Source organism: Panthera leo, chromosome C1, assembly GCF_018350215.1.
Source record: "Panthera leo isolate Ple1 chromosome C1, P.leo_Ple1_pat1.1, whole genome shotgun sequence".
Taxonomy (NCBI): Eukaryota; Metazoa; Chordata; class Mammalia; order Carnivora; family Felidae; genus Panthera; species Panthera leo.
The window spans coordinates 1,606,508-1,626,277 of NC_056686.1; the positions used below are offsets into that span (position 1 = coordinate 1,606,508).

At 65.7% G+C, this 19,770-nt stretch overlaps 1 protein-coding gene across 1 annotated transcript in view; it reads left to right on the forward strand.

Moving 5' to 3' along the window:
* The first annotated feature begins 1,033 nt into the window (after positions 1–1,033).
* The window catches only part of PRDM16 (PR/SET domain 16), a 312,421-nt gene continuing 293,684 nt past the window's right edge, over positions 1,034–19,770 (forward strand). The window contains exon 1 of the mRNA XM_042951672.1: positions 1,034–1,325. Within this exon, the coding sequence (XP_042807606.1) occupies positions 1,289–1,325 (37 nt within the window). The 5' untranslated portion in view covers positions 1,034–1,288. The remainder of the gene's footprint in view (positions 1,326–19,770) is intronic.

The window sequence follows — 19,770 nt, forward strand, 5'->3', positions numbered from 1 at the left end:
CCTTCCCCCCCACCCCACCCCCCCACCCCCATTTCATTCTCGAATCCCAGATACCCTCGAATGAGGAGTTCTCACTGTCCCCACCAGGCCCCTGGCCCGGACATCCCGCCCGACCCTCCGCGTCGGAGGGCCGCCCGGCCGGCCGCTCCCTGCCACCTGCTCCGCCGGCCTTTCCCGCCCGCGACGCACCTGGGCCGCGAGAGGCCCCTTCCCCGAAGGTGGCCCGGCCCGGGGTGGGGGGCGGGGGTCGCGCCGCCGGGTACTCACCTGGGGCCGGCGGGGGCGGGAGTGCGCGGGCGCGCCCCTAGGGCGGCGAGGTCCGGGGCGCCCCGGGGTTCGGACGGCTGCCCCCGCGCTGCGTCCCCGGTGACCGGCGCGCTGCTCTCGGCGGTTCCGCGCGGACCGAGGGCGGCGGGTCCGAGTTTCAGCCGCCCGCCCGCCCGCCGGGGCTGCGGCGGAGCGCGGAGCGGGCGGCGCCGCCGCTGTTGTTTTCGAGCCGCGAAGCCCGGAGCGGCGGCGCTGGGGTGGGGGGCGGAGGGGAGGGGCGGGAGCCGGGCAGGCCCGAGGGGGGCGCGGGGCCCGGAGGGGGCTTCGGAGGAGCCGGGTTCGGCGCGCGGGGCCCGGACACCCCCTCGGGCGACGGCGGGCCGGGCCGGGGGGCCGCGGGGACAGGAGCGGGCTGGGGCGGCGGCGAACGCGAGGCTCTTTAATCGGTAATAAAATGCAACAAAACGAAGCAACCCAGCCAGACCCGCGTCCGAACTCGCGGCGCGCGCGGCCCCCGTTCTAGGAAGTGGCGGCGCGGACGCGGCCCGGGCCGGGGCGGGAGCAGCCGCGCGACGCGGCGCAGGGGAAGGGTGGGGGGGGGGGGGGGGAGTAGTCACCTCGCCTCCGGGGCCACCTGGGTCCTTTTAAAGTGTCCGGGGTGCGGGCCCCGGGCGGGAGCGCCGTGCACAGAATGTTTTCTTAAAGGGCCAGTTCCGAGCTGCGCCGAAAAGGGAGGGGGGGAGGGAGGGGGCGGGGGGGGGGGAGAGATAAGTGAGTTGAAGACCGGGAAGGCCGAGGAGAGCCCCCCAATCCCGCGCCGAGGCGGCGGCGGCGACGGCGGCGCGACGATGAGGATGATGAATACATTGCAAAGTTTTTTTGGCCCCGGCGAGGGGTGTCAGATTGAGTGCTCTGTGCGCATGTGCGAAGGTGTCCAAACTGACAATGCTGCGGAGATGAAGATAGTGTGTAGCCGCTTCTGGACTCGAGGAGGAGGAGAGAGATTCCGCGAGCCGGCACCATGCGATCCAAGGCGAGGGCGAGGAAGCTGGCCAAAAGTAAGTCTCCCGCGCTCGGCCGCGCCGCGCCGCCGGGTCCGGGCCGCGGGGCCGGGGCGCCCGGGCCAGGGGTGCGCGTCGGGGCGCGGCCGGCGCGCCCTGGGCTCCCGGCCCTCCGATCGGCCGCGCGGCCCCGGGGGCTGCTCCGCCTCCCGCGCTCCGGGGCGGCCGGGCTCGGCGCAGAGGCTCGGGGCGCCCGGGCCGCGCGCTCCCCGAAGGCGCCGGCCCCCTCCTCGCGAACCCCCTCCCCCCCCCACCCCCAGTGTCAGGCGCTCGGGCCCGGGAACCCGAGGCGCGCGGTGGGGGCCGGGGAGGGGGGCGGAGGGGGAGGGCTGGGGGTGGAGGGGAGCGAAAAGCGAAAGTTAGCGAAAAGTTGACGAAAGGGTAGAGCAACTTTTTCCTCCTCGCTCGCTCTCTCCCTCTCTCTCTCGGAGTGGCTCTCAGTCCTGGTCAAATCATATTCCGGGCTTTTGAAATAGTGGGCGCTAGAGCACCGCCTTTGGCGTCCGCCAGCTGGGCGCAGAGGAGGGAGACCCCGAGCCGGGGAGGGGGCGGAGGAGGGGGCGCGGGGCCGGCGTCCACCCCGCTTCGCGGGCGCAGGGGCAGGGGTGGCGGCGGCGGGACAGCCTCGGCCACTTGGGGAGCAAAATGGAGACTCTTTCCTGGGCTTGGAGCTGCGGTCGGGAAGTTTATTCCCGACTGGTGCCCCCGCGCGGGGGGCGGGCGCTCCTCCGTGGCCCGGGCAGCCCCGGCGCGGGTGCCTCCGGCAGGAGGGTCCCCACCCGGCCGCCTTCCGATCCGCTGCTGCCGCCGCCCTCGGCCCCGCTCGGCCCCGCTCGGCCCCCCGCCCCCCACCCCCTCCCCTCTCCCCAGCCCCCCTGCCCCTGGTCGCCCGGCACAGCCTCGAGGCCCGGCGGGGACACGGCTGCCCCCGGCGACGCTGCCCGGTCCCCGGTCTTACTTTCTCTTTCGCTCCGTCTCGGGCCGAGCCCCAGGCTCCGCGCGCCCAGCCCGCCGCCGGCCGGGTCCTCGCCGCCGGCCCGGTGCGCCTGGCCGCCCGCCCCGCCGCGCCCCCCGCGCTCCGGCCGCCGGCACCTTCGGCCCAGAGGCCCGCGGGCCCGGGATCGCGGCCCCGGGCGGAGGGCAGGTGGGAGCGGCGGCGCGGCGGGGCGGGCGAGCGCGGCTCCCGAAGCCCGGCCGAGGCCCGGCTGCAGCGAAGCGGCGAGCGCCGCGCGGAGAGGACCCGGCGCCGCCTGCTCCCGCCGCCCCCTCCGCCGCCGGCCGCCCGCCCACCCGCGGCAGGGGCGCCCGGCCCGCTCCCCCTCGGGATCCCCGCCCGACCACCAGGTCGTCCAGCGCGCTGCTCTCCGGCCTGACCCGGGCCGACCCGGCCCAGGCCGAGCCTCACCGCGCGGCGGCTGAGCCCCTGAGCACGAGCCTTGGTGGGCCAGAAACTGCCCACACTTTTCGAGAGAAGTTCTGCTCCGTCGACTGGGGCGGCCCGGCTCCCCAGGACTGCGCCCCGGCGGCCCGGCCGGAGGCCAGGCACCCGCCGCCCGCCAGGGGGAAAAGCAGCTCCCTGCTTCTGCCGGGCGCCCCTGGAGTCCCCCCGGGGCTGTGCGGGGCTCCTCCTCGAGGCTCCCCTTTCCAGCCCGTCTCCCCTGCCCCGCGCTCAGAGCCTGGGCCTCCTCCACCTCCTGTGATCTCTGGCCCCTCTTGGTGCGAACAAGGCCCCAGTGTTTCCTGGCTGGTGCTCCAGGGATGTGCCTGCACTACCTGTGGGCCCGTGGGCCGTGGGGTGTGGGTGTTCCCGTGCTGGTTGGGGTCTGTGCGGGAGCGCAGCGGGCTTTCTCAGAGTCTCGCCCCTGGGCTGCGAGCTGCCCCCTCGGGCTCTCGAAGGGGCCGAAGCTTTGAGCGAGAAAGTGGAAAGCGAGGCGCTCTCCCTGGGCCTTCGCCGCAAGCGAGAGGCCGGCTCAGTGCCCCCAGAGCAGCCCCGGGAACAGCCAGCGTCCCACGCCCCTGCGGGCCACCCGTCTGGCCTCCAGCCCTTCTGTCAGGTGGGGAAGCCTGCGCTGCCCGCTCCCCTCAGGACCCAGAACGGGTTCCTGGCAGCGTCCCGCGGCGTCCCTAGCCCTGAGGCCAGGGAACCAGACCCCAGGGTAGGGCAGAGCCCAGGTTCCCCCTTCCTGGGAGTCCTTCGTGAGGAAGAGCCCAGCACAGCGCGTGGCTCAGGCCCAGACCCAGCTGGAGCCCACACTGGGGCAGGAACTGGAAACCCCTCTCGGCCCTCCTCAGGAAGGCGGCCGAGGCAGGCACAGGGCCACGGCTGCCTGCCTGACACAGGGCCCTGGATCCGCTGAGGAATTTCATTTCACTGGACAATATTTTAAGCAGATGTGGACGTCCCTGGGGACCTGACTCCATTACCTGAATGTGAGGCAGCAGGGCAGCCCCAGGGCGGCCGACAGAATCCGCGCCGCCCCCCCCCCACCTTCAGGCCACTTCCCGGCCAGGGTCGGGGGGCTGGGGGAGGAACGAGGGGTCACGGTCATAAGGCCAGCGTGCAGGGCTGGGCTGTGCCTGAGGCCACGTGGAAGGACAGCCTGGTCAGCGAGCGTCAGTCCCTGAGTCGGAGCGCGGGGGCTGCCTTAGAGGGTGCGTCGGGGGCCGTGATTTCGTTTGTGTTTCCCGGGACCCCGCTCCAGGGGGCTCCCCTGCTGGGGCTGCTGGTAGCACCTTTACTGAGTTATGGTAGCACCTTTGGGGCCCACGCCGGGGGCTCCGAATGGAGCTTTCCAAGGGCAGAGGCCACTGACGCGCTCACCGTCTCCTCGATGTGAGCCCAGACAGCTGCGGGCAGAGTGGGGACCGGGGGTGGGGGGGGGGGCGGTCCACCAGAGTGCCCTCTCGCTGGCCAGGGCACCGCTGGCCTGCGGGGAATCGCAGGCGTCCCTGCCCTACGTTTAAAAATGAAATGCCTAACAAAAGCTTTGTGTTTCTGCCCCTGTTGGGAGCCAGGTGAACAGGTGGGGGTCGACCCAGCCAAGGTGCCCCCCTCCTGACCTCCTGCTAGCACAGCTGGGGGACCCCGTGCAGGGGAAGAAGCGTCCCCAGAGACTGTCCGGCCGCCGCGGCCCCCATTAGAGCGGCGCCTGAGACCTGATCCCCACGGGCGCGATAGACTCCTAGACCCCACGTATTCCGGGCCCGGGGTTAGTGTCCCCCGGGCGCCCGCCGCCTAGCCCCTGGGGCCGACCTGGGGGGCCCGCTGCCTCTGCCCGATGCCCAACTTGGCGCGTCTCGTCTGTGAGTTCCAGCGCCGTGCGCATGAGGAAGGTGTGTGTGCGACACAGGGTGAGGGGAGCGCGGCTGGAGGCTGAGCCCCTTGTCCCCAGCCACAGCGGCCAGGCTCCCGCCCCGCTGGGCCCTGCCCTCCCCCCGCCTGCCCGCCAGGGGAGGTCTGCCCCTTCCACCAGTGCTCTCTCCCCGGAGCCAGGACAGCGGCCTCCTGTCTGGACGCCTGCAAGGGCAGCAGTGCTGGGAAATGTCCGGCCGGAGTGCAGCTTGTCGCCCCGCTTCGGGCGAAAACGCGGAGGCTGCCGTGGAGGGGCGGGGTGCAGGGCTGGCGGCCAAGGCCAGGTGCCCCGCGGCAGTGCGCGCACCGGGTGCCTTCGGGCTCCGGCTTCCACACTGGCCCTGCAGGTGTGCCAGGGCGCCCAGGCCTGTGGGGGGAGGGGGTGGGCGGAGGCCAAGTGCTGTGCGTTGAGTGACCCCGAGCGGGCTCCCAGGGGAAGGGCACTGCATGTGCCCTGAGGTCCCCACCAGGCCTCCCTGCAACCTCCTGGTCGGCTGCAGGTCTGGAGCAGGTGCGGGCTGGGCCTCCAACCCTCAGGCCCCATGGCCCCGAGCGCCCTGAGCTCCCCTTCTGGGCACAGCTCGGAGCTGGGGAGCTGGTCCCGAGGCCCGGTGCTGGCGGTGGGGCCAGCCAGAGGCTCCCCCCACCGGGCCCCCAGGGGGAGGCCACCAGCTCGCAGGGCGGCTGTGGGCTCTATTAGCCCCCTGTTTTATTCAATTAGGAGGCAATTAGGGATCCTTGGGGGGCTGGGGCTGGTAATTAAGGTGATGTATAATTAGAGTTTCAACAAAAATTATCCAGGATTAAAAATCTTTTGAATAATTTCGTTTAAAAATTTCAAATGGCGTTAGAGACAATTTATCAGGTTTTGAATCAAACCCGTGTAACAAGTCTTGGACGCCACAGCTCGAGCAGCGGGCGCGGGAGGACAAGGGACAGCCTGGGCGCTGTCCCCCTGCGGGAAGGAAACTTGGCGAAGGGACAGGAGACCCGGGCCTTGCCGCGCGGTACGGCGGCGGTCACAGGCGCGAGGGCTGCAGACTAGCGCGGGCTGGCCCGGCCGCGGGGCCTTGGGGACCCCAGGCCGAGCGGATGGTTGCCGAAGTCCCCTGTCCTCCGCGCTCACAAAGTCCCGGCAAACTACCGAGCGGGGCGAAGGGCGCTGCCGTCTACACAGCGCAGCCGGCTTCCTGGCGGCAGCAGCGGCCGGGGCGCACCTCGCCCCAGCCCAGCTCGCGGGACCAGCGCCCTCCTCCTCCAGGGCCGAGGTCGGGCCCGAGGGTCCCCACCTCTCAGTTTCCTGGATGGAGGAGGGCGGGCTCTGCGCCTGAACTCCCTGAGTCTTGACCCTGACCCCGACGCTGTGGGGGGCAGACCCGCGTCCCCGTCGAGGTGGCTTTGCGGATCTGGGCACGCAGAGTCTCAGAGAGCACTTCAAGCGGGTGTCTGTCGGGCCGTGTGGGGAGGGGGGAGATGCTGAGATGCGTAAGCGCAGGGTGGAGGTCTGGCTTTGCGGATCCGTCAACCCTGCCTTCCCGGGATGCTTCCTCCAGCTCCGCCCAGGGTGGCCCATTGGTCCCCACCCCCCCTCCTCGGGCATTCGCCCCAGCACCTGCCCCGGGAGGCCCAGAAGGACCTGCGGCCTGAGCCGATGCCCCGGTCCCTGCCGCAGCCGCAGCCTCCAGACACAGGGGAGGGTCCAGGATCCCTGAAAGGCGCTCTTGGTCCGCTTACTGGGCGTGACCCCACTTCCTCTCACTGACCCGGGGAGGAGGGATTTCGGCCTCGTGGGCACCACTTTTCGTGGTAAAAACTCCCAAACACAGAGAGGTCAACTAGCCCATTCAAAGGCACACAGCAAGTTAGGGATGAAATTGAATGCCACTTAAGCAAAGCTCCCCAAGCTTTCTTGTTTCACACCCCCTCCCCGCCCCCTTCCTTAGGGTCCTGCAGGCTGCACTTGATTCCACAGGATTTTTTTTTTTTTTTTAACTGTCTCAAGGTTTAAGCCTTCTCCCAAGGCCGGTGCTCAGCCTATAACAGGTCTGGTCTTCAACGGCAAATACGACATCGGTGTCCTTCCCGCTTGTGAATGCAGCTGGCTGGCTGTGTCGTCAGCCTCCTCCAGGCCCGGTTCTCTTTGCCCGGGTCTGGACTCTTCCCTAGGCTGCGCAGGACGCTCGCCCTGGGCTTTTCCGGCCCCCGGGGCCCGGAGTCCTCTCCCCAGGGCAGGTGCAGAATAGAAGTGCCGACACCCTCTAGGTGCTGCCTTCCGCCGAGGCAGAGGCCGGAGGTGTGGGGGCTGCCTGCTCACCCTCCCGCTGCCACCCCAAATCTGGAGGGACATAATCACTGCCCCTCCCCCAAGGCAATCAGGGAGAGGTGGAGCCCGCTGCTGTGTGGACCTCAGCCACTGGGCGGGAGGAACTGGGAGCTGTAGCTGGAGGTCCAGCCTGGAATCGGCCGCTGCTGCTTAAGCCTGGGCGCCTCACGGGCTACCCCCTGGGCCATGGTACCCATTCCGGGCCAGCCGGTGCTCCGAAGCTTTTGTGGGCCCCCCGCGCGACGAGGGAGGCCTCTTCCTGCCCTACCACTCTCTGTGTTGGGTTTTCTGCCATCACATCCTTGGCTGGCCCGCCTGGCCGGCCTCTCCCAAGACCCCGGAACAGTGCCCTGGAGCTCCGAGAGAGCGGTGCCTCGGCTCCGAGATACATATTTGTTTAATAGTTAACATTCTGTGCAAAAGAGGAGGGAAGTCAGATTCTGGTGAAGGGTTTGCTTATTTTATATCCACTATAACTATTTCTGTCCATGAAAATTGGCTTAATTATATCAATGGAATGTTTCTTTTTCAATTCTGTATGCAATTAAGTCCATCTTGCTGGCTGCAATTTATTTTAATAAAAAAATAAACCAGTGGTGTGTACAGTTCCTCGTCCCCTGGGGACAAATGCGATTGGAGTGTTTAATTTCATTAACTACAATGCGGCCTACTGGAAAAATGTATAAAATCAGCTTTATACAGCTTAAACACTGGCATTTGAAACAAATCATTATTGCATTAGCTGTCACACTGGTAATTCTAGAATCTAAGGAAAAAAATATATTATGGCTGTTTTTATAACCCTTTGCAAAGGCACTGTTAAAATAATTTATAATCATTTTAGAACATGGCTGGGTCCTGGTGAATATTTTCTCTCCTCCGTAGAAGGCCCTGCATCATCCCTGTCCGTTTTGCTTACTGACGCCTGGGCCCTTTCCAACCCCAAATACTCATCCTTCAGGGTGGAGACGGTGGGGCCCGTCCTTAAGCCTGGTGATGTGGGGTCTCGCCTCTCCTTCCGTGCTGGTCCGACCCCGGTGTTGACGTGGACCGTCACGCGTAGCGAGACCCCTCTGAAATCCGTCCGGGGCCAGAGGGGACCCCGAGGCTGGCGCCGCAGACCTTCCCGCACCCCCCCCCCCGACCCCCGGTGGGCGGACGGACCCAGAAACACACCTGGCTTCAGGGTTTTACAGGCGTGGGAGCGAACCCTCCCCCCAGGGACGGCGGTGTTCCCGCTCAAGCCTGGGAAAGCCAGGAGCAGCTTCCGTTGTGCTCCCCTGTGAACCCCCGCGCGGGAAAGAGGATCGGTGACCCTCACACACGTGCTTTCTGAGCCCGAGGTGAGGCTTCTCTGCACAATTCACCAGACCCCTGCTGCTTCTCGGGCCGGGGGTGCGCCCCCAGAGCATGGGCTGTGTGTGGGGTCGGCAGTGTCCGCGGGCGTCCGTGCCCAGCCCGAGCTGACCCCGCAGGTGGCATGGCAGGTGACGGGGGGGGGGGGGGACGGACCTGGGCGCAGGGTGGTGGGGAACAGGGCTCCTCGGTGGCTCCTGGCTCTCAGGTGAGCTTCGAGGTGGGCTTTTCCCAGCATGGAGGTGGGGAGGGAAGGAGGCGGGCTCAGCCTCGCCTTGGGCTCCTTCCAGAGGGCCTTCCTCCCCAGGCCCAGGCAGTGCCCCGGGGGCATGTGAGGGGTGCCCAGGCCTTCCAAGTGGATTCTCGGGGAATTCCTGGAGACGTCCTTGGGCTTTTCTGGCCACATGGAGGGCTAACCCCTGGCCCTACTCCTTGGCCTCCTGACTCACCTGGATGGGTTTACTTTGGACACATTTCTGTTTTCTAATGGATTCCGGTGTGGGTGATGGGAGGACATTGACAGGGACACAGGCACGGCGTCCTTAGGTCTGGAGCCCCCTCCTGCTCCTCAGGGATGTGGCCCCTGGGGCTGGGTAGGGCGCGCCGCAGCCAGGTGTCCCCAGATCCCAATTCTGGGGACCAGTCCCGCTGACGTGACCTCCGCCTACCCAGCGTGTGCCCTCAGGCCGTTCTCTTTCCATTCGAGGTGCTACCTGGTCGAGAAGTGAATGGCTTTGTCTACTTTCCTACTTGAAAAAGAATAACAAAGCCAAATGCTTCCTGCAAATATCAAGCCGCGGACCTGGACGCTGCACTTGAGGCCGCCGTGGGGCAGGCTGGGGGCTTCCTGTCCTGGCCCCAGAGACCTGGCTTCATACCTTGGGTGCCCCACTCCCGATCCCCACGCCCTGCCCTTGCTGCCAGCGTGGCTCCCGACCTTGCTGCGCCCTATCCTCCCCCTTTACTGTCTCCGCCTGAGCCGAGGCAGGGGTGCGGGGCCTGCCTGCTCACCCTCCAGCCCCCACAAATAACCTGTGTGCACCTGCGTCTTACTTGTCCCCCAGCCTCGAGCTGCGTGGAAGGTTCTGGAAGGGTCCAGCATGGGGTTTGGAGGGGGGAGGATCCTGGAGCCAGGCAGGGAGTGAGGCAGAATTCATAGTCCGTTCAGACCGGCAGTCGGAGCTTGGGTTTCGTCCCCCGCGTCTGCCTGGGGAGACGCTTTGTTGGTCCCCAGGCTCCCGAGCCTTCCCGAGGGTCACCCGGGGGGCCCACGGCGGGGGGAGCGGTGGGGGCGTGCAGGCCTGCACACGTGTGTGCCAGTCAGGCCGAGGGTGCAAAGCCCTAGCACCCAGAGGTCTGCTCTGCGCCAGCAAAGTTCCGCTTTGGTTCTTGCGCACGGCTCGGCCATGAAATAAAACACACGGACGAGATCCTCAGCTTGTCTTTATTCTCAAACTGGGAAGCTCGGGTGCCGGGGTCTCATCTGGCCCCTCTGACCTGCAGCCTGCACCGAGGGCAGCCACCCCCTCCCGCTGCCTTCCCAAACCTTTCCTGTCCTCACGCAGTCTCTGGGTTCCAACAGCTGCTGACATCTGCCAGCTCTCCTCTCGTTAGAGCCCCCCACCCTCCCCCGCCCCGCTCCTGCAGGAGCTCAGGGTCCTCTGTGCATTTCGGGGGCTCGGTTCCATCTGTCTGTTCCTTCCTGCCCTGGAGCGGAACACGCTGTCCTTGGGCCTACTGCGTGCAGGGCTCTGAGTGCCACACGGTTCACCACGCTCTGGGCAGCGTGACGAGTCTGGGGGCTCACGGGTCGCTGCCCCAGGGTCTGGGCTCTCGGGTCCAGGCTGTTGGGGCCGGGGGGAAGCCAGATCAGACCAACAGGCTGCCCCCAGCCTCAGCGCGTCCGGAGGCAAACCCTCTCGGGCGTCCCTGGCCTGGCGTCCACGCGGGAGCCGACTAGTGACTCTATTTCAGATTAAAAAGGCCAGAAGGAGGGGACACGAGGGAGAGATGCCCGGAGAGGCGCTTTGCTCGTCTGCCTTTGCTTCTGTGTGTCTCTGTTTTAAATACAATGGCTCTCTTGGAACACGTGGGGCTTCTCTGGCACCCACGGCGGGCAGGGCACCTCCAACACTCGGGCGCGGAGAGGAGGTGCCTGGGTGGACGCGTGATGAATGGGGACTTGCTACGGCTGAGAACCCTTTCCTGTGACACAGTTTGATCCCCGTATCTAAATTCAGAAGCTGGCGGTCGATATCACACCGAAATATGGATTTACAGAACAGACTGCCATTGCCCCTTCTGGCTGCGTCTCCGAGGGAAAGGGGCACGCATTTAAAGGCGCTCAGACATTTGTATCTGCTCAATGGGCTGTAACAGCCTCATCGGGGAGGCCCGGCCACATCGGTCCATAAAGCATTTAAACAAAGACTGGAAATTACGCTCACCGGAGGAGCCCAAACGGTGAACACAGGGGAGCCCTGCCCGCCGCGGGCAAGCGCAGGGCGCCGACCCTCGTGCGTGCCCCACGCCTCCCCCCTCCCGGCCGCAGGGCCCTCAGACGGCGCTCCTGGTCAGGTCAGGTCAGGTGCAGGTGCAGACTCAGGCCATTTCCCCAGACTTCACGTTGTTACCAGGCGGCCCGTTCTCTCCCTCGGTCCCGGGAGAGCCATACGCTTAGGTCTTTGCTGCGCTGCAAACCAGCATCTCTGGCCTGTGCTGACCTGGCCAGCGTTTCTAGCCGGCGGGTTCGCAAGTGGCTGTCGGTCACCCCTGCTGGCCCGGCCCCGAGATGCTGCTGTCGTCAGGGTTAAATCCCGAGCGGTCCCGGGCCCTGTTTCGGGGGCGTCCGTCCGTCAGCTCGGAGGAGGGCACCATGCTGCCGGAAGGCCCCCGGGGTCCCTTTCGGATGGGAGTTTATGGGCTGCTTTAGGCTGTAGCGACCAGCACGGGGTGCGGCGCGCGTGTCCACGGCTGGGCCCCCTTCCTGGAGACGGCCGCCCGTGTATGCCAAGATGCTTCCCTGGGGGGACCTGGCTGTCCTTGCAAAGCCCTCCCAGCTCTTATCCCTGGGAAAGTCAGTGCATTCTTGAACCGCCTGAAAACCGGGGGGCGTTTCTGTCGGCCGGAGCCGCGGCTGGCGGCGGGAGACGCGGCCCCCGGCACAGCCCCTTCATCTGGTCTGTGTGCGGAGATGGCCCCGGAGCGCGCAGACATTTCTACCGAGCAGGTGCTCCGTGCGTGTGCGCCTGTGTCCTAGCGTGGGTCTCATGTCTGAGCGAGACTCACCCTCAGGCTGTTCTTTCTGTTTTGTCAGTGATGTTGTCCTGTCCCTGCCCACTTGTGCTGTGCACGGAGGCTCCCCCCCGCCCCCCCCCACCCCACGCTGCTCAGTTCTCCGCCGTGTCTGGAACCGTGGCTGCGGCGGCTGGGCCCAGCGCCGTCCGCAGCTGGCCGTTGTGGGAGAAGGGAAGGGAACGGAGAAGTTCAAAGGTGGAGCGCAGGCAATCTGGGGGCACTTCCCCGCACGTTTACAACCCCTCGGAAGAAACAAAGAGGAGCAGGAGGTGTTTGGATAATCCCGGGCCCTGGCGCTCACATTTGGAAAAATTAGGGCCTCTCGAAAAATCACAGAATTGTGCCGCAGTGTCAGGTTCCGAGATAATGATGTGTCTGTGTGCGAAAATATTCAATTGCAATAACACTCCCGTGAGTGCCTCTCTGAATGGCGCATTCAGTTCCCGGCCCGGGCCGAGCGTGAAGCCAGTGACTGACAAAATACAAATGGTGTCATAAAACGTGGGGGGCTCCAGCCGGACTCTGCCTTCCGATCGGTCCTCCGCCTCGGCCCATCCAGCCATCCCTTTCTTTAATGAAACAGCCCAACGAGGTGGCTGATTATTTATTTATCACGTTAGCAGGAGGAAAGCTGTCAGAGACAGATCGATTTTTTCCCTGGAAGTGATTTGACGGTACTTTGGAAATAAGACCCGCTAAGCTAGGCCGCGTGCTGTCCTCAGAGCTCCGAAGTCCAGTCGGCGGCTCTGCGGACGGTCCGTGCTCTGAAACACGGGTCAGCAGCCCGAGCGGGCGGCGAGCCTCGGCGGGGCCAGCCCTCCTTCCGACGGGGTGGACGGATCAGGGATTTCTGTTCCGAGGAGCGTGGTCGACGTCTTCTTCCGGGCCAGCGAAATCTGGGCAGCAACGAGCCAGTCGGGGACAAGGGGGGACTCTTCGTGTCTCCACCGGGCCTGTGGGGACGCGGCATCTCTGACAACAGCCGGCGAGGTGGGGGGGCTCCCGTCTGGACGCGGGGAGCCCTCAGCCGTGTTCAAGGAGCTGGTGCGTGTGCGTGTGTATGTGTGTGTGTGCGCGCGTCCTGGGGAACGGGACGGTGCGGTTCGGTGCCGGCACACTCGCGGGGGGAACAAAAGCACTACCCGGGGCCGTTGGAAAGAAGTCCTCAGAAACCCCGGGGGTAGAGAGACGGCCCAGGAGGGGCTCTCGTTTCTCGGCTGGGAGTCCGAACCACAAAGCAAAGGGGCCCCGGAGTCTTAACTTTCTCTCCATCGAAGGTGTTAATCTTACCTTCCAAAGGTTAGATAAAGCCGCTCAAAGCTGTTTGTTATTGAATCTCCTCTGCTAATTACAGTGGCGGCCTTGGTCCGAGGCCCGTCTGGGCCGCACCGCGTGGCCCCCGCGGCTGGCAGCCTGGAGAGGGGTCATTCTTCGCTGCAACCCAAGAGCTCCCTCACGGGGGTTTTAGGTTGCCCCCTGATGCTGACATTGTGCCCGCGTTCGAAGGGGAGGGGCCGTGGCCACGAGGGTGAGAAGCCCGTTGCCCCGGCCGGGTCCTAGGTGCCCCTCGGGAGCCGCTCCTCGACCCCCAGACTCCGCCTGGCACCGTGAGGGAGAGGGCTGGGCGGGGAGGGGCGCAGCCCGACCTCTCTGACAAAGAACCCCGACTCCTCATTCGCCAGGCCCTGGAATAATCCTCGGCCTCGCCTGCAGTGTCCGTGGCTGGCCGGGGGGGAGGGGGGGCAGGGGGCATGCGGGGAAGTGACCCACAGACAACTTGGCGAGGCCCGCAGTGGCGGGACACCGGGACCTCCTGGGGACCCGCACCCGCCTTGCTGGCCCCCACCACAGGGCGCATGGGAGGGGCACCGCCGGGGCCAGGAGGGCCACCCAGGGGCCACGATGCCTTCTCCCGTCGAAGCCCGGGACGCTCACCGAATTTGTGAAAGCAAAACCAAGCCGACCCCCCCCTCCCCGCCCCCCTGCCCACCTGCCCGGCCCAGAGGCAGAGGCCTTCAGCAGGCAGGGCTGGGGCGATGGGGCCACGGCGCCCCAGGAGCGGTGGTGGATGCTCCCGTGAGCGACACCACCGGGCGCCTCGGACCTGAGGGCCGCCTGCTCCCGGTCTTGGCGTTCGCTTCCCAAATCCCAAATGGCATGAGTGGCTCTGTCATGTCAGCTGACCTTGGGCAAAGCAGAGGAACTTGATGGGCCGCCTGCTAGCAGAGTGCTGCTGCCTGGTGCCTGGGTCGGAGGGCTGGCCCCAGGGTCCCTGCGGCCCCGGCAGAGGGAAGGCGGTCAGGGTGGTCTCAGGGAGTGCTGCGGGGGTGATGTCCTGCCCCTCGCATGCCCCCTGTCTGTCCAGCAAGGGCCCCTCCAGGCCAGTCTGACCCTCCATCTGGGGTCTCCCTTGGCCGAGGCGGAGGGAGACAGGACACCTGCTGATAAGCCAGACCCCTGAGGGCGACTGGGCCCCAACGTGCTGGGCTCCAAGGACAGTCCCCTCAGGAGGCCCTGGCCAAGGGTGAGTTTAGTTTTAGAGAAGCTGAGCAGGGGGCCCCCCGGAAGCATCCTGCACCCTTATCGGGGCTGGACTGGGGGACACACCCTGGTCACAATCACGGCACCCTTGCACCCGCAGGTCAGCTCCTGGGTCCTGACCCATCCCGTCTCTGCGGGGTCCGGACAGAGCACGGGCCGAGGGCGGTGCCGCGTGCCCTCTATCCCCGACGTGTCCAGCCCGCCTTGCAGGGCCGGGGAATTTCTCCAGGACCCAGTGAGGCAGACGTGGGGGTCCCGGGCCGCCTCTGTCCCTTCCGAGCCACGAGAAGGGCTGGACTGGCTGGGAGGATGACATTCCTGGTGTGCGTTCAGTGGGGGTGAGCCCCACGCCTCTCCCCTCCTCTCGGGGCAGGATGCTCACCTGAGCGGCTCAGACGGGACCCGGGGCAAGAGGCAGAAGGCTGGGATGGTGTATGGGGGGGCCCGTGAACGTGGCATTATCATTGCTATGATGTCTTTGTCGGCGGCTGTTTGGGGTTTCTGGAACTTTCTTGCACCTGCCTGAGGGCAGATGTGTGGGAATGTGCGGGGCGAAGGAGCCTCCGGACATGGCCTACGGATTAGAAAGCTCATCTGAAATGATGTTGTGGTGAGTGGAGAGTGAGGGAAGCGGGCAGAGGGCTCTGGTCCTGGGTGGACGCGCCTGGCCCGAGGAGCTGTGCCCACCGTCCGCGAGCCGCTGACTGTCCGGGCTGCCTCGGGCAGCTGTGCTCAGTGGGACCCCCGCAGGTGTCTTCACTGGATTTGGGGACCCCCGTCCCCCAAGTTCCCAGGAGGAGAGGAGTCAGGGACCGTGGGGAGCCACGCTGCCAGGCTCCGACAGGACACTGCCGGGGAAGGGGCGAGGGTCTGTCGTGAGCCCTGACTTTGGGGGTCTTCTGCTTAGCTTTCTGCCAGAGGACTTTGGGGCGCCGAGTGGCAGGTCCCAAACCTCAAAGGAGGGCAGCCGCTTCTCTCTCCCTGTCATCCACCTGACGTTCTGCTTTGGAGCGTCTTTGCACATCCAGAGGGACGAACTCAGGACTTGCTCAGGGGACCACAGGATAACGGGGCTTTCCTGTAATCAGTTTGTGTGTGCACTGACACACACGTGAGTGCACACGTGTGTGCAGGAACACAGACACACACATGCATGCAGAAATACGCACACGCACACACACTTGTGCAGGAACACACACACGCACACTTTTTGGGTGTGCATGTAGATATCCGAGCAGAGCACGTTTTGGGTGAGTGAAGGGGCCCTCCTGCAGGTCAGGAGGAGAGGGAGGCTGGTACAGCCTAGAGTCCAAGCACTAGTCCGTGGGACCCTGCAGGACAAAGGGTGTTGGCATCTTCTGGGCCAGGGGACAGGCCCTTCCCTCCTCCCTCGTCAGGGACGGCGGCCCTCGAGGGCCCTGGGGGTGTCGGGGGCCTTTGCCTCTAGGGTGGGACAGGCGGTGGCCTCCAAAAGCACCAGGGGACGGGCTGGATCTGGTATCATGCAGACACAGGAGCAGGGGCACAGGGTCCCCTCTGGCCCTTTCAAAGGGACATTCGATCTGAACCCTGGGGCCCAGTAAGGAGATTCCCGCGAACCAGTGCTGACGAAGTCAAAGCTCTCAGCATTGGAGAAAGCGTGGGGACTCTGGCATGAGGCCCTTTGTGGGATTATCTGCCCCCCTGGGAGGCGTGGAATGTCGGGGTGAGAGGCCACGGTGATATAGAGCTCCCGCAGGCCACCGATAAAGCGGGATGCTTTCTGTGGCCGCTCCGTCGCCGAAATTTGAGGTGCGGGCCCAGAGTGGAGGCCGCTGGCCCGGGACATTTGAGCCAGGGAGGCACCGTCCGCTCTGCCTTTGCTCTTGAGAATTTGAGTCCCGGCTGCGTCTGCCGTTGCCGATACCCAGGGCTCCTGCCCGCTTAGGAAACACGACGTCTGGAGAGACCTGGGCGGCGTCTTGCTTCCCAGACCGGGCTGCTTGGGGGCGTCCCGTGGGCTTCCGCTGCCGTGGGGAGGCCAGGCGGGGAGGCTGGCAGTTCTTGGGTGCCCGTCTGCGAGCCGCAGGCGGGAAGTGCCAGGTGTATCCACGCACGCCGGGCACGGCTGCTGGCCAGGCTTTGGCGCGCTTGGGGTTTGCTTCCACGGGGCATCCGGGCCCCCTTTCCTGCCCCCCTCAGTCCCCAGTTCGCTCCTGTCCTTGTCCGTGGACAGGAGCGCGTCTCGCTGTTCTGGGGGCTGGTGCCCGGGACCCGCCACTGGCCCTGTCCAAGAGCAGGCAGAATGTGAGCACAAACCGAGCACGTGCGGGCAGCACCGTGGCCTGGAAGAGACGAGGACATGAACGGGCAATGCACCGTCTTGGCGGGCCCTGTTCTTCTCGAACCGCGGTGACGGGGTTCTCTGCCTCATGGGGTCCGAATCGTCCTGCAGCCCAAGGACGAAGCTTCACCTGGCTGCCCAGCAGAGTCTGGGAGGACTATGGATGGGTCAGGTCCAACTCCCTGGACGTGGCTCTAAACTGCGGTGGGAGGGGGGAGGAGGGGGGAGGAGGGAAGAGCCGCCCCAGGGCAAGAGCTGGACGTTCCGCCCAGGGAAGTGCGTCCGTCCTGACCCTACGTCCAAGGGTGCCGTCTGTGCTCACAGGCTGGCTGCCGGGCCAGCAGTCCAGGCTCCGGGTTCAGGCAGACGCCCGAGGAACCCCGCCCACCCGCCCCCAGCCTGTGCGACCGGCTGCCCCTGCCTTTCCCAGTTCAGTGTCCACTGAGACACGGGGGATCCTGGAGGGTTGTGGTTGAATCAAGAACGGGCTGGCTTGTGCGCCCACACCAACTGTCCTCCTGGAGCCGTGGAAGGGGCCCTGGCCGGTCGTCTGCGGGAGCCTGGGGCGGCCTGCCCGGTTCACAGAGCCGGCAGGAAGCCCTCGGTCGGGACGTCCCCCCTAGGTTTTCGGGGGCTCCAGGGGCGCCTGCCTGCCCCAAGCTTCTTGAGTCCCAGGAGCATGTCCGGTCCTGAGACTTGCAGTCCATACACGCGGGCTGACTGCCGGGTCAGCTGCTCTGGGGCCCTGCGGCTGTCCGCACCCGACCGCAAACCTGCTGGCCCCGAAGCCTCCTATGCGTTCAGGGCGTCCCGGAAGGCCGCGGTGGCCTGGCACGACTGTGCGGTCGCCTCCCGCCGGGTGCCTTTCTGCTTCTGCACCCCGGACCCCTTCCTTCCGGGGAGGAAGGTAGGCCGGGAAGTGGAGCTGTGCTCAGGGCGCACGGGTGCACGAGGAAGTCTCGGTGACCGGGCAGCGTCCGTCCGCGTGCAGGGTGTCCGGCCGGGGCGGGCGGCCTGGACTCCGGCGTCGTGGGTTCCGACGCCCCGGCTCGGCGGCCTCCGGCCTGGGGTTGGTCACCCTGCACTTCCTGTCCCGTGTGAGGGCTCCGGCTCTCCCCCTCGGGCCGAGGCCCGCTCCGGCCAGACGAGTCCGCGGGCCCCGGGCCCCGCACCCCCTCGGCACAGAAACGTCTGGAGCCAGAGCCTGGCCTGCGTTTCCTCCCGCCGGGCCCCTGCCCGACCTGCTTGCCCCGGGGCGGGCTCCCGTCTGGACCCCGGTCCTGTTTGGGAGCAGAAGGCACCCCGGACGGCGGTACCAACCAGGGCCGGCAGAGCAGACCCTCCCCTGGGGGGGCCGCCCCCACCTGAGACCCCGAGGGTGGGGCTTTTACCAAGTGCCTCCCCTCTGGAGACTTCCTTTCCGAGCTAAGGAAAGATTCCTGGCTTCGTCTGGCGGTGCTTGCCCTATTTATTTATTTATTTATTTATTTATTTTTCTGGAGTATGCTGTTAATTAGGCAAAAGATGTGCCGAAGTGAGGCCGCGCCTGGAGTTTTCTGCGAAAACTGAGAACCCCTCCTCGGAATTTCCAGTAGTGACGCAATTAAGTGAAGGAATTTGGCAATTTGAAACACAGTACCATCCGCCTCCCATGAAAGTTTAAAAACAAAACAAAACAAAAAAAAGGAAAGGGAAAAACCGAAATCTGAGTGACAGTGGCTGTCAGCCCAGGGCCACGTGCTTGCAGGGGGACGCGGAGCCCACGCTGGGGGTTCTGCGCGCCCGGCCCGGCCTTTGGAGGTGAAGGGTGAGGTGAGGCTCACTTCTGAAAGGGGGCCTGGCGGGTGTCTGCAGGGTGGAGGGGAGCGGGTCCCTGCCCAGGCATCCCATCTGGAGGCCCCGCGGTGGCCCCGTTCCCCAGGGTTACGCCGCGGGGCCCGCCCGCCCGGGAACCACTTTCCACATTGGGGTCAGGTCAAGGGTCCTTCCCTGTGCTCGGCAAGCGACGTGACCCCAAATGAGGAAATGCACATTTCTTGGGTTCGTGGGAGGGAGTTTTTTTTAGCTCATCAGAGATTTAAACCAACTTTGATTTTTTTTTCCCCCAAACGAATTCTTAGCCAAGAATGCCCACTGCGTGCCGTCCCCTCGGCCGCCGCCAAGCCCACATTTCCCGACTGTCAGCCCAGAGAGGCCCTCACAGCAGCCCCGGCAGCTTCCAAAACGCATTTCTCGACCGTGCGCGCTGCCCACGGGTTTGGTCTTTCCTTTAAAGAAAAACCCAACAACCTTGAGATGCCTTTGGACGAGTCTCTGGTTGTTGACAAATCAATTTTCCGGGGAGGGAGGCGCGTTTGTGTTAGCGGCACCGGGGCCCGGCCTCCCGCTTGTGCTTGAGCAAAGATTGCACCCAGGTTCCCGGAGCCGCGTCCCCTCCCCTCCCCCGCGGCGCCCCTGCTCTTTGGCCTTCGCGCTACATTCTTCTTGCTCTCCTCATTTCGCTTCGTAATGTTGTTCCTGTCACCTTCTAAAGCCAGCCAGCAGCGCGGTGGGGATTTATGAGCCCTCAACGTACGGCGGGATCGTCTCTCTTCTATCTTCTCGGTGCTGCCCCGGCTGTTTGACCTCGGCCGCCGTCGGTGCGAGGTGTGCGTGCAGGGCCTCTGTGCGGCCAAGAAGTCTCCCGGTGGGAGAAGGGCAGGCCGGGCGCTGCGGGATAGGGGCCCCGAGGCACTCAGCACCATCCAGAAAGCAGTCACAGCCCCGCCAAACGGCCTTCTCCCCACGTGTGCTCTGGTGTGCTTGAAGAAGTCCACTCCGCTGGGGTGGGAGCCGGTGGGGACGTGACACGCGCATCCAGACCGCCCGCCGCCCCTCACGCCCCACCCTTCCTGGGGGTGCTTTTGCTGCGGGCGACAGTGGACACAGGCAGCCTAGCCTGTAGGAAATGCAGCACCCCGCTGCCGGTTCCCGAGTCTCTGGGCAGGCTGCTGGGCCTGCTGACCTTGAGGGGAGCACTCATGGGGAGGTCATGGCTGCCCCATTCACCCCCCACCCCACCCCAAATCGTGTCCTGCCTTTCTCCATCGGCATGGGATCGACTTCTAGTTCAGAACCCACTCCCACTCTGGAGGGACTAGGGACCCCCTCCCCACGTGTGCTCAGAAGGGCTGCCTGGCACTCGGCCACGTGTCCCCCATCCGTCCTCCCCCGGGTGATGCACTCTGTAGACGTGGCCCTGCCACGCGTG